This window comes from Nicotiana sylvestris, chromosome 6 (assembly GCF_000393655.2).
Source record: "Nicotiana sylvestris chromosome 6, ASM39365v2, whole genome shotgun sequence".
Classification (NCBI taxonomy): domain Eukaryota; kingdom Viridiplantae; phylum Streptophyta; class Magnoliopsida; order Solanales; family Solanaceae; genus Nicotiana; species Nicotiana sylvestris.
The window spans coordinates 2,751,199-2,767,573 of NC_091062.1; the positions used below are offsets into that span (position 1 = coordinate 2,751,199).

At 35.6% G+C, this 16,375-nt stretch overlaps 1 protein-coding gene across 1 annotated transcript; it reads left to right on the top strand.

Moving 5' to 3' along the window:
- Positions 1-6,183: 6,183 nt before the first annotated feature.
- LOC104214125 (axial regulator YABBY 5-like) lies at positions 6,184-14,558 on the top strand. The gene is made up of 7 exons (XM_009763750.2): positions 6,184-6,406; positions 7,908-8,051; positions 9,051-9,177; positions 9,312-9,360; positions 9,473-9,548; positions 9,981-10,055; positions 14,313-14,558. The coding sequence occupies exons 1-7, from the start codon at positions 6,329-6,331 to the stop codon at positions 14,373-14,375; spliced, it is 612 nt and encodes a 203-aa protein (XP_009762052.1). The 5' UTR covers positions 6,184-6,328; the 3' UTR covers positions 14,376-14,558.
- The last annotated feature ends 1,817 nt before the right edge of the window (positions 14,559-16,375 follow it).

The window sequence follows — 16,375 nt, forward strand, 5'->3', positions numbered from 1 at the left end:
TCTGACATATTGAAGTAATCCTTTTGAGCACTGCTTTGGGAAGTAGAAATATTGATGCCCAGTACGTGTGGAGATGCATTAGCATTGCGTTGATCATTTGCATCCTCCTAGCATAAGACAGATGTTTTGAGCCTCAACTCCTTATTCTTGTTATTATTTTATCCACTAGTACTTGGCAATCCAATTTTGATATCTTCTTCGATGATATTGGAACTCCAAAATATTTGAAAGGGAGGCTGCCTTTACTATAACCAGTTATTTCACACAGATTCTCTATCTCCTGAGCCTCCATGTTAACAGTATATATGTTCGATTTTCCTGCATTAGTTGTTAGCTCTGAAGAGTTGGAGAATATTTGTAGTCCCCTTAACATTAACATAATAGATTGGTATTCACCTTTGCAGAACAGGAGCACACCATCTGCGAAGCATAGATGGTTAAGCTATAAGCTTCTGCACTTTGTATGGTAGCCAAACCTTTCCTGCTAAGCCACTAACTTCATAATTCTTGTAAAGTACTCCATGCATATGACAAACAATAAAGGGGAGATAATATCCCCTTGTCTCAAGCCTCTCTTTCCTCTTATGCTTCCATATAACCCTCCATTAATTGCCACAGTATATTGGGTAGTTGAAATGCATTCCATGATCCACCTTATGAACTTCATAGGAAAATTTAGGGCGTGTAACATTTCCTCTACAAATTCCCACTCTATGGAGTCATATGCCTTCTTGAGATCTATTTTTATCAAGCAGATCCTAGTTGCAGCTTTCCTGTTGTACAATCTGATAAGATCTTGGCAAATCAATATGTTCTGCATGATTGTTCGACCAACTACAAAAGCACTTTGGTTTTCAGAGATGATGCTCGACAGGATGGTTTTGAGTCTATTGCATATCATTTTTGAGATGATCTTGTATACTGTGTTGCAGCAGGCTATTGGTCTGTAGTTCCCAACTGCTTCTGCATGGTTACTTTTTGGGATCACTGTGATAACTGTGTTGTTTATTGCTTCTAGCATCTTCCTTGATCTGAAGAACTCAAATACTCCCTCCTTAAGGTCAGTTTTTATAATGTCCCAACTGTCTTTGAAGAAGTTGCTACCATAACCATCAGGACCCGGGGCTTTTTCCCCATCAATTTGCCAGAGAGAATGTTTGAGCTCCTTCTCAGTGAATTCTTCATTTAACATGTTTCTTTGTTCCTCTGTTACTATTGGCCCTTTCCTCACCAAATTACTACATACATGAGTCCTATCATCTTTTTTAGTTCCCAGAAGTCCAGTGTAAAACTCCACAAAAGCCCCTGCTATTTCCCCCATAGAAGTGACCATGTTGCCTCTAGAATCTTTTATTGAGAAGATTTTGTTGGCATTTCTTCTGGCCTTCATACAACTATGAAAGTATCTGGTGTTTTGATCTCCTTGCTTCAGCCATAACACTTTGCTTTTTTGCTTTAAGAACTGATCTGCTGCTTGCTTTGCTCTCCTATATTTACTTCTTAGTTCATGTTCCTTTGTAGCTAACTGCTGATTGGAGGGGTTTTGTTGGATCTATATTTGACAATGCTCTAATTCTTCATTAGACTGTTCTGCTTGCAATTCAAAATCACTGAACTTCTTTTTATTCAATTGCTGGAGCACTTTCTTAAGCCTATTCAGCTTCCCCACTAGTTGAGACATTTTTGTTCCTTTGATTCCATCCTTCCAGCTAGCTTCCACTTTTTTTGTTTGAATTCCGGATCCATACTCCACATATTGAAATATTTGAATGGCATGTTGTTTCTCTGATTTCCATTCTCCCAATTGATTATTACAGGACTGTGATCCATCAGTCCTTCAGTCACGTAGTGAACCACTGACGCTGGCAGCTCTGTCATCCACTCCATGTTTACCAACACTCTGTCAATTCTACTCATTACTCTATAAACTCCACTTTGTTTATTGTTCCATGTGTAGAAAGCCCCTGTTGAGAACCCTCTTGCATATCATCTTGCATATCATCTGTTTAGCCATTGTCACTGGACTCCCTATCAAGTCTTCCTTGTTCAGAACACTATTAAAGTCCTCCATCACAGCCCATGGGCCTTGAGTATGATTGTATATATCAACTATATCCTTCCACAAATTTCTCCTAAGAGTCATATCATTATATGCATATACCATAGTTACATATAGCCTTTTCCCAGTACCTTTATGCCTTACTCCACTATGTATTAGCTGATCTGTTGTTCTCAGAATATCTACCTCATATATCATTGGTTTCCACATCAACCATATTCTACCCTTTGGGTGCTTTGCTAAGTTTGTTGTAAACGACCATCCATCACATAGATTAAGAGAAGCACTATGAGTTTTGGCTCTCTTAATCTTGGTTTCGAGAAGCCCAAACAAGCCAGTCCCACTATTATGCATAAACAGATGAATATCTTTCTATTTATCTGGCTTGTTAAGGCCCCTGACATTCCAAAATCCGATCTTATCCATTTGGTAAGGGGTTCCTCCCACCCCTCCCCTGTTTTGGGCCACCCTTAACCTGTTCTCCCTCATTGACAGTAGCACTGGTTGCCCCCTGACTTTGTATTGCTATAGCTTTGTCTAGTACTGCAAATGCATTCCTGGTAGGGACTGCTTTGTCTTGTAATTCTTTGCCTGGCCAACATTACCTTCATTTGTTTCTTTCCTTATCCCCCTTGCTCTGTTTTCTCCCTTGTTATGCCCTCCTTCTTTGGATGTCCCCCCCTGCTTTGGGTGTCCCCTCCCCTGCTTGCTTCTCCTTTTCAGTTTGCTTTGCGCTCACTTCTGTCCCCTCTACTGCTTGCTTCTCCTTTTCAATCTGCTTCCCTCTCAGTTCTGCTTCTTCTTTGTATAATTTCCTATAGTTTTGTAATTCATGTCCAAAGTTTTTGCACTTTGGACACAATGTAGGTTTCCATTCATAATATACTTCTTATTTCACTATTTTCCCCATCTCATTCTCAAACATGACTTGTGTTGACTAAGTTTGATTTATTGACACTTCAACCAATACCTTAACAAATGCAAGTCGCTTCTTATTAGTTGTTGCTCTATCAGCCTTTAATGGCTTCCCTATCATCCCTGATATTTTGGTGAGAGCATTCTTCCCTCAATACTTAATATCCAGTCCCTTGAGTCTAATCCATACCGGAATTCTGTCAACTTTCTCTTTACTTACATCTATATCAGGTTCCCATGGTTTTATTGCTATAGGCTTTTTGTCGAACATCTAGACTCCCTCCTCAATGACTTTGCTTCTGCTATCAATTGTGTGAAATCGCGCCAGATACACACCTCTATTGACTTGCGCAATCTTATCAATACCAAGCCCTCCCCAAATTCTACAAAAGTATCCATCAATTACAGCCAACGGAGGGTTGGATCCCAATACATAACATATTACTGCTGATTTCCAGAAAATAATTTCATCATTGATGTCTTCCATAGTAATTTTCACATTTTCTCCTGATATTTCCTCACAATTGAGATCTAATCCTTCCACTTCTGGTGCTGTTCCCACAATTTTGCTCCATGAACTTGTTTTCGTGCTTAGTTTCTCCTTACTCACCTCATTATTTTTCGTCAATTTTGCTTCCACCCTATCTGCCCATGATCCCCCTGATTTCTCCGCCATTTGTGGAGTCTTCAACGGTGCCATAGGAGACTTCATTAAAGCAATTGAAGTCATCATTGAGTTCCTTGTAGTCATCTTAGATCCTTGGCTTAAACCTGACGGCACAATTCCTTGAATCGCGTTGATGTTTCTCGTCTTTTTCGCATCCGCAGATTGTGGAATTCCATAGTTCCTCGGTTGATTGCTTGAATTTCCTACCTGACGTTGTTGCCCTCCCCCTCCATTCTACGTTTTCCTCGTCATTTTTAGTGTTACCTGAGAGGAAAATTCATTCTAGAGAGAGAAAGTTTATTCTTGAGTTCTCCAAGAAAATAATACTAAAGTCAATTGATTTCCCGCGGTCAGTTTTGGCCGAATTTCTAGTAGTGTCAAGAAGAATTTTAAATTATCGGTTCAAATTTTAAGTAGCATATTTTAGTATTTTTGTTAATCCACTTATATAAATTCTTGACTCCGCCATTAACACCGATAATATAAATTTCTTTTTACTTTGATATCGTGTATGTATGTTAAATTTAAAAAAAAAAAAAAGACTTCTTTTCTTCTTCTTGACTTATTGTGTGGATTGGTAGCATAATACAGCCAAAACCTTCTCTTCCTCATCCTCCCAAGTTCCCAACAAAACCCTAACCCTTGTTTGGCCAATATCTGACACTTCTGAAAAAGAAGCCCACATTAATTCCTCAAAACCCGGTTTTTTATGAACCGGATATTATATGGGATTAATATCCTCTATAACAGCTAGCAGTATTTTGCAGTAACTTTTTGCTTTTTCCTATTCACCAATTTTCTTATTGCCGTAGGCACTATTGAATTGAACTAACCTAATTTTATTTTTATATTTTGTTTGGATAAGAGAATTACAGAAAATTATATTCTTTTTACAATGAATCTCAATATATATTACAGAATATGTTGGGACTAAAGGGATTAAAGGATAGTGATAATTTACATAATCACACTTCAGTTTGCTTGGTTAAGAAATGGTTGTGATTGTCCAAAATATTATATCTTCTTTCATTTTTGAGCTTTTATCAAGCCTACTCTTATAGGAAAAAAATCATCTCGAATCACTGTGGCAGACTTTTGTCTCTGTTATATGAGTCGGTTTTATAGTCGGGTAGGCCTATACCATTACACTCACGAGCAGAATCTTAGGCAGACTTTTGTCTCTGTTATACGAGTCGGTTTTATAGTCGGGTAGGCCTATACTATTACACTCACGAGCAGAATCTTAGCTCCCAGCTACCTTCGCACTTTGCCGATCTTTGTAAAAGATCCTTCTCTACGACACAATGTTCTCCTCAATATGAGGAAGAAGACTTTTAAAATTTATGGTTTTAAGCATATCGTAACATTTGTATTATGGTTATATATAACACTTTTGAACTTGTATTGTCTTACACATATCACAATATTTATGTGGCTATAAACAGAGGTGGATCCAGGATATCAAGAGGATGGGTGCACTATTGTGAAGAGGTGGATTTAGAATTTATATTTGATGGATTTAACTTTAGTTCTTACCATGAACCCACTACACCGTTGAAATTATAGGTTGAAAATTATTTTCCTTTTGAAATTGTAGTAATTTTCACATATATATTTATACTCCGTGCCGAAAATAAGACTGTTTAGAGTGGAATTTGAACTGCCAATTTCACTTGTAGATGTACACCCAATAATGTATAAATTGCACCATAAGAGTCTTTGAGCATGAGATACGAAATTGGAAGAGAATGCCAGTATATCAGTTCATCTTCATCAAAGGCCAAGATCTCACACACATATATTTAAGTAATTTTGAAGAAATATAACATTGTTATACATGGTTTCTGAAGAGGAGTATGGGTTCACGTGAACCCATATCCCTCAACTTGGATATGCCACTGGCTATAAATACTACTCCCTCCGTTTCAATTTAGATCAGCTAGTTTGACTTTGCACGGAGTTAAGAAAAAAAAATTTTGAAACTTGTGGTCGTAAAAGCTTGAGGGGTAAAAGTTTTGTGGGGCCATGACATTTGTGTGGTTATAAAAGCTTCTCATTAAGGGTAAATTGGGTAAAATAAAGAGTTTAAAGTTGAATTATTTTCAAATTTAGAAATGTGTCATTTATTTTGGAACAAACTAAAAATGAAAGTACTTCATCTAATTTGAAACAGAGGAAGTACTAGTTATTTAGTGTAATATGAGAAGTTTAAGTTAAATCATTTCGCATATAGAAAAGAAAATTTCTTTAACAAACTAAAAAGAAAATAAGATAACATAAACTGGAATGGAGGAAGTATGTGTTTTTTTATACACCTACTTTAATTACCTTTGTGGACATAGCGCATTTTGAAAGCAATATACTAACCAACAAGGTTATGCTGGTAGTAATTATATACTCCTTCATTCTTAACTAAAGATTTGTGGTTCGAGTCCTGTGTATAGAGTCACCGAGTGGGAAATAACCAAAAAATAAAGGAAAAAAAAGAAAAGCAATAGACTAGAGAGAGAATAAAAGCCTATTCTCTTTAGTGTTTGCTTTTACCTTTGTGCTTCCAAGAGGGAGTAAAGGACTGTCTCCCCTTATTTTTGATCTCTATATATTTGGTTATTTCTTCTTCCCTTTTTCTTAATTTATTCTCATCATTTTCTTTGTTCTTCCCTTAAGATACAAGTCCTCCAATAAAAATGGCAACCTGCATTGATTCTACTAATTCTGAGCAACTCTGCTATATCCCTTGCAACTTTTGCAATATTGTTCTTGCAGTATATATCTCTATCTCTCTAGTGTTACTAATATGCATGTTTTTTTATTTATCATATGTGTGTGTGTGTGTGTAAAGTTACTTTATTTTATGTCTTTTTACTAGTTGAATAAAGCTGATTTGTAATTCAGAGAGATTGGTTATTTTGGTGGTATTATACAGAAATCTATAGGTTTTCTCACTTGTTTTTGCTTTCAAAAGTCAAGTCTCAATCCATAGGTATCTCTTTTTTTTTTTTTTGCATTCTTTGATCTTTTGCAGTACTCAAAGAAAGTGATACCTGAAACACTGAATGTCTCTGTTGATTTTATGTTTATCTAAATTCAAAAAAATACAAATAAAAGAAAATAATTATGATCAAGAAGTGTCCTTCCACTCCTTAGATTTTTCTTATTTCTCTGTGTTGTACCTTTCTCTTTACTGAAAAGAATGCACTAACAGGCAAGCTAACAAAGTAGTACTACTCTTTAGTGTGTTATCAGAAAAGAGATTTTCTTTGTTAATGGTTTCATTCAAATGATTTTAAGTTCTCAGTTTTTGACCATTTTCTTGGAAGCTCAACCCCTTGAAGAAAACCAATTTTTTTTTTTTTTGGAACCCAGGAAAACCCGCAGCCGCTATAGCCTCTGCCCTTCGGGTGAGCACTCTGTGCGCACTGAGTAAATCTCCACTGTGTAATAGCTTGCAAACCACACAAGGGATGTAAACCGCATTAGGCAAGCGCTATGTGACAGACTCAGACCTAGAAGGTATTGAGGGTGGATCGATCTCAGGTCATCACTATGGATAACTCCTCCAAACCAACTGGGTTGTCCTGAAGGACTCCAAATTGTTCCTTTAGGGTTTCTTTAGAATCTTACTAAGCTTTAAAATATGACTGACATAGATGTTACGGGTAGAATTCTCTTTTTCAGATTGTGTTCACGTCTTAGATCTTGATATTTACTCCATAAAGGAGTCATATGGGCACGAACGATGTAGCTTACATTTTCACTACCTCGTTTTTTGGCAATTTCTTGAACGGAAAAAATTGATGCTTTCATTGATTACTTTGACTTTAGGAATTTGCTTCGTCATTAGCTAAAGAAGAGAGACAAAGGGGAAGCTTAGTCCCATTGTAGTTGGGTGAATATAAGAACTTTCTCTCATTCTTTTTTGGTACAATTTTGGGAAGAGATCTCAAGATTTAGACCTTTCCCTTCCACCCTAAATGGCCTTCTCCCTAAGCTCAAAAGACGAACATAGAGGGTTCTGTGAGTTCAACTGAATTCATTATTTGTTGCTGAAATCAAGATACATTATACGCAGAGAAAATTTTAAAACATATAATATGATAATATCACATTCCTTGAGACCATCACTCACTTGTGACTAGATCTTCAAGATTAAAGTCTGAAATTGCTGAGTTTTACATGACTCCTAATTTTTTTTAAAAAATAAATTATTTTGTTTGATTTCTTTTTGATGTTATTATATTAATGGGGTTTGATATATTATTGCAGGTGAGTGTACCATGCAGCAACTTGTTTGATATAGTGACAGTTCGATGTGGACACTGCACAAATATGTGGACTGTAAATATGGCTGCTGCATTTCAGTCTTCTTCTTCCTCCTCCTGGCAAAGTCACACTCATCATCTTCATCAGGTCAAAATCCAAAATAAAACAGTTTAATTTGTTGCAGCTCAAATTGTGGGCGTTATGTTTTTAATTTGTATATATAGGCTTCTGAAATCTAGGGTTTCTAGGTTTTGCTTCTTTCAAGAACATAAATATACAGACATTAATACTCAGAATATCGAGTTATTAAATCAACTTTTTGGTTAGAATCTAACAGCCACCACAACCAATACCTACATTCTATGTAGACTAGTATTGAGAGGCCGATTCAGGATTTAAATTCTATGGGTTCAATTTTAATATTTTTAACATTGAGCACATTATATTTTAACGTTGTGGGTTCATATCTATTATTTTTACAATTTTAATAAATTTTTACTTCGCGTCGAAAGTTATGGTTTCAATTGAACATGTCGTTATTACACTACATCTGCCTCTGCTAGTATTTTATTTTCAATTCTTTTTGGTCCTTGACCTAGAATTCTAGTGCGGGCTGAATTCAATTGTTTTGATTAAAATTATGTATTTGTATTAAGAAAATTATTTAATATATGCTAATTATTATTTATTTAGAATTTAAAAAATTTATTTAAAGTTTAAATTGTGGATCCGCCTCGAACATCTTATATACTCCATATTTCAAGGTATACAATTTTCTTGGGAGCTGCTTTTTAATTGATTTGAATTGATTGATATGAAATATTTTTGAGGTTGTTTTTTTCTTTAATAATTTGTTTTCCGTCAGGATTTTTTTGTCCTCTAATGTGGAAACACTGCCCAAAAGGTCAAAACTAGCATTTTTGGTTTTCCCATATATTCCTTCTTGGATCTCAACAATAACTGTCTATCTTTAGTCTTTAACATTCTAAATTTATTCAGTCACTTCAATCTTGTCATGTTATCTTTTGGTCTTTCATAAATAATTTAAATTCACAAAAATTAATCACTCTTTAGCAATTTTCTTTTGTTTTGGCTGATTATTTCTTCTCATATTCTTCTTTATTTTTGTGAGTAAATTAATTTCAGGTGGCCAACTACACTCCTCCTGAATACAAAATAGATTTTGGTTCGTCATCCAAATGCAACAGCAGGAATATGGCAGTCCGACCATCCCTCACAAATAATCCTCGTGAGGAGAGGATTGTAAATCGGCGTACGTTACCTGCTATAACATGTTAAAATATACTGATCGTGTAAAAAAAAATTGCTACGCTATGTGAACATACGTTAAATCCTTAAGTTATTTTTATTTAGCGAAACTAATTATTTGTGTGTTTTCTTTTTCAGCACCTGAGAAGAGGCAGCGAGTACCTTCTGCATATAACCAGTTCATAAAGTAAGGCAGCTCATGTGTCTTTATTAATTAATTAGTTTAAAATATATTTATTAAATGTGTGTTTATTATAAGGAAATTTGTTGTGTATGCATAAAATTGGCTAAATGTGCAGAGAGGAAATTCAGAGGATCAAGGCTAATAATCCAGATATCACTCATAGGGAAGCATTTAGTACTGCTGCAAAAAATGTAAGTGCAAAACCTTAGAAACTTGACAATTTATATTACTTCCTTCGTCTCTGTGAAGGTGTTCGAATTTCAAGACTCAAATAAATCAAACTTTGAACTAATTTTTTCATATGCTTTTTTGATTTTTAAAATTATTAATATTATTGTGACTTATAGTATTTTTTAGATAGTTTTCAAATATGTAAATTTTATTTCGAAAAATTAAAAGATTCTATATCCAAGACACCTCACTTTTGTCTGTCTATTGGGCAGTTCATCAACAGCTGCTATCTAGGAACAAGCACTATGCACTCTTGATTTTTTTTTTCTATTGAGTTTTATAAAATTGACAAATTTCATTGTATCTTCTCTTAAAAAATTTCTTTTTGGCTGCTTTACTTCTTATGAGGGTTTGTTAAATGGTAATTACTGATTTAGCTATCTTTTGTTTAGTGGGCACACTTCCCTCACATTCACTTTGGGCTCACGCTGGAGACCAAGAATCAAGCTAAACTTGGTGCTAGTGAGGTAACCATTATTCAATCCTTCTTTTTCTCTTAACCCAAAAGCAGACTTTCATGTTACTCTCTTCGTCTTATATTAACAGTCATGGTTACTAAAAATAGTTATCTCAAATTATTTGTTACTTTAAAAGTTGTCACGATCCAAAACCAACTCGTCGGGATGGCGCTTATCATAGAACTAGGAAAGCCGGCTACTCAGACATTTCCGACATTTTAAAGCTTTGAAAAATACAGAAGCAGTTAAATTTAAGAAAAACCTTTTAAAAACATAATAAGAAACCATAACTCAACACAAAATCTCTCCCAAAAACGGGGCGACACCGAGTACATGAGCATCTACATAAAGACATAGTCTAATACACCATCTAGGTAATAAAACTGAAGCATAAAATTGAAGATAAGGAGGGAGAGTCAAGGTCTGCGAACGCCAAGCTGCTACTCGATAGTTTTCGAAAATCCGGACTCTACAACTCAGCAACTGCCGTGGCTGAAAGCACTTGGATCTGCACACGAGGTGCAGGGTGTAGCGTGAGTACAACCAACTCAATAAGTAACAAATCTAACCTTTGGACTGAAAGGTAGTGACGACCTTAGCATGTACAATTCAATATAAAAATAAAACTACTGAAATGTAGACATACTTTCAAGTCAATAGTTAAACTCAATACAAGTAAGATAGATCAATTCTGAATGATATGAGGAATATAATTTCTCTACATCTACATGCCAATGCACATGTTGTATGTGATGAACCAGGCTGAAAGCCTCATGTACTCACACTCTCAGAACATTCTATACTAGTATACTATATATATATATATATATATATATATATATATATATATATATATATATATATATATATATATACATACATACACACACACACATCAACTGACAGTCAGTCACTCCGTACTGGATAGGGCTTGTACAGACTCCGGGGGGCTCCTTCAGCCCAAGCGCGCCTCTCTCTCTCTCTCTCTCTCTCTCTCTCGCTCTCTCTCGGGCTCACAATGTCATAAAACTAGCCCAAAATGATGATATGATATATCAATAATTAGCAACAAAAAATGAGATATGATATGCAATGAATAAATATGACTTAGTACAAAATTTTAATATAATCAATAAATCAACAACAAGAAAAGACCACTATGGGTCCCAACAGTACCAACATATAGCCTAAATATGATTTCTAACATGATTGTCAGCTCAATTACTTTATCACATGATGAAAACATGGATATCAACAAGATAAATCAGCTATACAATTCCATGGGATCGACCAGGTCACAGTTCTCACGGTGCATACCCGCACGCCCGTTACTTGGCATGTGCGTCACCTCAACACCAATCATATAACACATAAAGTCGGGTTTAGAACCCTCAAGACTAAGTTTAGAAATGTTATTTACCTCAATCCGAGCAAATCTCTACTCCGACACACCTTTGCCTCGCGAAATGGCCACCGAATGCCTCGAATCTAGCCACAAACAATCGATACAATCAACACGGGCTAAAGCAATCAATTGCATAAGAAAATACTAAACTCTTAATCAAAAGTCAAAAGTCAACTCAAAAGTCGTCTCCCAGGCCCACGTCTCGAAATTCAATAAAAGTTACAAAACCCGAAAGCCTATTCATACCACGAGTCCAACCATACCAAATTTACCATAATCCGACACCAAATCGTCACTCACATTCCCAAATCAAACTCTCCAAATTTCTAACCTCAACCCCTCAATTTCACCTCAAAACCACACAATCTAGGTGGAAAAATCAATGGGGAAATAAGATTATTGAATAAAATGAGCACAAGTGAGTTACCTCAAGAAATTCCTCGAAAATCCTCTCAAAAATCGCCCAATCCCGAGCATGAAATGTTCAAAATGAAGAAAAATCGCGAACCTTTGAATTTAAATGTTCTGTCCAGCATTTTCGCATCTGGGACACTTAATTGCTTCTGCGGTGTCGCAGAAGCGACCAAAATTCCACTTCTGTGGTGAACCACCGGAGGTGGGCCTCCGCTTCTGCGATCCTTTCCCTCGCATCTGCGCAATTGCAGGTTCGGAATTCCCATTGCACCTGTGCACACTCCGCTTCTACGCCCACCACGCCGCACCTGCGCCCACAATCCTCCCCAATCTTGGCTGCATTTGCGCTCCTCAACTCGCACATGCGATCAAAGCTCCGCGTGTGCGATTACACCAGCGGACTCCCTACTTCAGCCATACACCAAGTCTCATTTTCGATCCGTTAAACATCCGAGATCAACCCCGAGGCCCCTGATACCTCAACTAAACATACCAACTTGTCCTAAAATATGATATGAACCTAGTCGAACCTTCAAATTACATCAAATAACATTAAAAATATAAATCGCACCCAATTCAAGCCTAATGAAAATTAAGGAATTCCAACTTCTACATACGATGCCGAAACCTATCAAATCACGTCTGATTGGCCTCGGATTTTGCACACAAGTCACAAATGACACCACAGACCTGCTTCAACTTCCTAAATCGGAATCCGACCCCGATACCAAAAAGTCCACTTCGGTCAAATTTTCCAAAAATTCAATTTTTTGCCATTTCAAGCCTAATTCAACTACGGACCTCCAAATCACAATCCGAACACGCTCTTAAGTCTAAAATCATCTAACGGAGCTAACGGAACCATCAAAACTCTATTTTGGAGCTGTTTACCCATAAGTCAACATCCGGTCAACCAATCCAATTTAAGCGCTCAACCTTGAGACTATGTGTCTCAATTCATTTCGAAATCTCCGCGGACTCGAACCGACTAACTCGGCAAGTCACATAACAGCTATAAAGCACAAAATGAGCAATAAATAGGGGGATGGGGCTACAACTCTCGAAACAACCGGCCGAGTCGTTACAAAAGTTCAAGACAAAATTAATTATTTTTTTCCTTTTTTACTCTTAGTAATAATTGTTCTTGAAGATAGAGATAATACATAAATAGAATAAATATTTAATGAAGAGAGATTTTAGCTTAAGATATAAATAAGAGTATAATAGTCTAATCACTTTCCTAATTAATATTTCTTAAGGGATGTGTAAAGAAAAACACGACACAGAAGGAGTATCTACAAAGACAACAATATTAAATACGTAATCATTAAACTATGCTAGTTACCTCTAATAACTTAAGCTTTAATTAATTGGTTTTGATGAAATAGGCACACACTTCAATATATTATTTGAATAGCCAGAGATCTTGGGTTCAAATCTCACCACCCAATTATCAAAAAGAATTTAAGCATGCTCTTTCTCTAAAAATTTAAATTTTTAAATAAGATAATCACACGCTTCTAACACATACTACCTACCGAATTTTCTGGGACTGTGATGCATTTTTGTTAGTACTTCTACTTCCACAAACAAGTTATCTTAGCTATGCATGTCAAAAAACGAGTTTACCTTCTATGCACTAATAATAGTACAACAACAACAACAACAACAACAACAACAACCCAGTATAATTCCACTTAGTGGGGTCTGGGGAGGGTAGTGTGTACGCAGACCTTACCCCTACCCTAGGGTAGAGAGACTGTTTCCAAATAGACCCCTGACATCCTTCCCTCCAAGAACTTCCCATCTTGCTCTTGGGGAGACTCGAACTCACAACCTCTCAGTTGGAAGTGAGGGTTGCTTACCATCAGAGGAACCCCTAATAATAATATTAACAAAAATTACGTACACAAGTACCTAGGAAAGGCAACTGTCCATAGTATATTCTTGATTGAAAACATCATTCGAATTAACATGTGACCATTACATTCATTTTTCAAAATTGGCATGGTATTGACGTATTGTGGTAACTTAATTTCAGTATTGAGTTCAGCCCTAGGGCATAGTTTAGTAGTATGGTATGCCCATGTTTAGAGGGCAGGTGGAGATAATAAGAGGGAAAGCGGTTCGTTCGAATCTCCTTTGTCAAATAATTATGTTGTGTAAATAGGTTAAAATCAAAATTTTAGTCATATATAAACCATTGAATCGCCTTGACAAAAGGAAAAATTCTAGTGTAGTGGTAAATGGAATTTCAAAGTTGCTTTAACTTACAAGTTTAAATCCGAACTATAGAATTCTATTAATTTTTTCGAATCCCTTATATAAATTTCTGGTTCTGCCACTGATCACGTTATGACTGTACGGGATATGTTTGGCGAATATAATCTCTGCTTTTTTCTATATATTTCCTAGTTTTAATTATTTGCTTTCATTCCTATATGCAGAATGCAGAAAAGCATATAATCCATAGGGCTGCAATGCCAAAAATAAAGAACTTCACCTTCTGAGATTGAGATTCTACTATATGTTGAATTGAAGACAAGTTAGAACTCAAGGTGTTCTAGCGTGTGAGTATTATTAATTAATAAAAGACCCTTTTATTGTTCTATTTGTTTCTTATATATTTTGTAATTTGTAAAACTTTATTTAATGTCTACATTGTTTTTCTTTAATGAGAAAATTTCAATTAACCTATTGTTTTTGATATTATATGCTGCGTGGGAGGGATCGGCACTGTTTAGATGTGATGCAAGAAACTTCACATTCTTTTCGACATTTGAGCACTTATAATTTTTTATTGGTCTTAATATTACTTCTCCATTTCAGTTTATGTTGCAATATTTTTTTAAATATATTAGAAAAAATAATAGCATTTTAAATTTGGAAATTAATTTTTTAAATTTTTTTCGCTAGTGACAAATTTTTATAACCATATAACCGTTATGACAAGTTTAAGACCACAAGTTTCAAAAATAATCTTTTTTTTCTTAGGCTCTATGATCAGTTAAACTTTGTCACATAAATTGGAATAGAGGTGGTAGTTCTTTGACGGAATGTAACCCGTTTAATAGTAACCAATATGGGTTTGTGGTGGAGTGATTAACACTCCATCTTTAATCAGAGGTCTCGGGTTTAAGCCCCGAGTATAGAGTCGCCTTTAATAGGGAGCTTTACCCTCCAATGGAGGACTTCCTGACACGAATCCGAATTTAGTCGGGCGACAATGCGAGTATCGAATAACGGATGATTTTTTTAAAAAAGACGTATATAGTATAACCTTGTTAATTAAGTATAGAAACTTGACTACAATCTACATGTGATAAACTTTATCAAAGATTTCGTGGGCAAGACTGCGTAAGCACTATCCTCCCAGCCCATGGGATCATACTGGTACTCCAAATATTCACATTTAAAATGTTGCAAATGCAACATTTAGAAAATGTAGCCATTCCATTGCCATCTTTTCCATCTTCTATTCTTAATTCCGATAATCTCCTGTAACATCACAATCATATATGTTAGTACTAAGCTTTTGAAATAGCAGGACTTAGACTTTGTGGTTTTTTGTGCAGGATAAATTATACGCCCTCCGGTCCAAAATAAGTGGTTTTGTAATTGTTTTTACACAGATTAAGAAATCTAACTTTTAACATTAATTAGCAATAAAATTGACCATATTAACATTTACTATCTCTTCACATTAACTTTTCTAACACGTATTCCAATACTATTTACTCTAAGGACAATGTAAAAAAAGCATAATTAAATCATTCTTGAAATCTGAAAAAATTACTTATTTTGAACCACAAAAAAGGCTAAAAAATCACTTACTGTGGACCGGAGGAACTAACTATATGCTTAATTTCACTAGTTAGTTGGATAGATATTGATGGCGAAAGTTGTTCTCTTCTTTCTTCATAAAGTTGAACGTATATCTAGTAAAAGATCTTTTAGGTCCAAGCATGTATATATCGTTTACGTTAAATTACGTACAACCCTATAAACAAATGAATTACCCATATATATATATATATATGGGTGTGTGTGTGCAGGAGCGGAGTTAGAGTATTAGGTATGAGTTCGAACAGATGTAGTATTTTTGCTTAGGCATTGTATGTTTATTTGGAAATCCATTAAATACAAATATTTAACTGCGAACCCAATAAGTAAGATAAATTATGAGTACGATAGTAAAATAAGAACCCGTTTTTTCAAATCCTGATTCCGCCCACTGACTATGTGATATACAAACAATTGCATGGACCACCATCTATTGATGCAGGGCTTTACCTGCTAGTTTTACTATACCAGCCATCTTTTTCGTATTTCGTATTCTGTATTTCATATCTATTGTATCGCTATTATTTTATTATGCATTTTTGTGATACTAATATATCGGCTTCTGTTGTTTTTTTGAGCCGAGGGTCTCCTGGAAACAGCCTCTCTACCCTTCGGGGTAGGGGTAAGGTCTGCGTACATATTACCCTCCTCAGACCCCACGTGTGGG

Excerpts from the sequence above, each read along its gene's own strand:
- LOC104214125 (XM_009763750.2), top strand. The coding sequence starts at position 6,329 with ATGGCAACCTGCATTGATTCTACTAATTCTGAGCAACTCTGCTATATC. Across the intron at positions 9,178-9,311 it reads GGAGAGGATTGTAAATCGGC|CACCTGAGAAGAGGCAGCGA; the intron begins GTACGTTACCTG and ends TTTCTTTTTCAG. Across the intron at positions 9,549-9,980 it reads TTAGTACTGCTGCAAAAAAT|TGGGCACACTTCCCTCACAT; the intron begins GTAAGTGCAAAA and ends TCTTTTGTTTAG.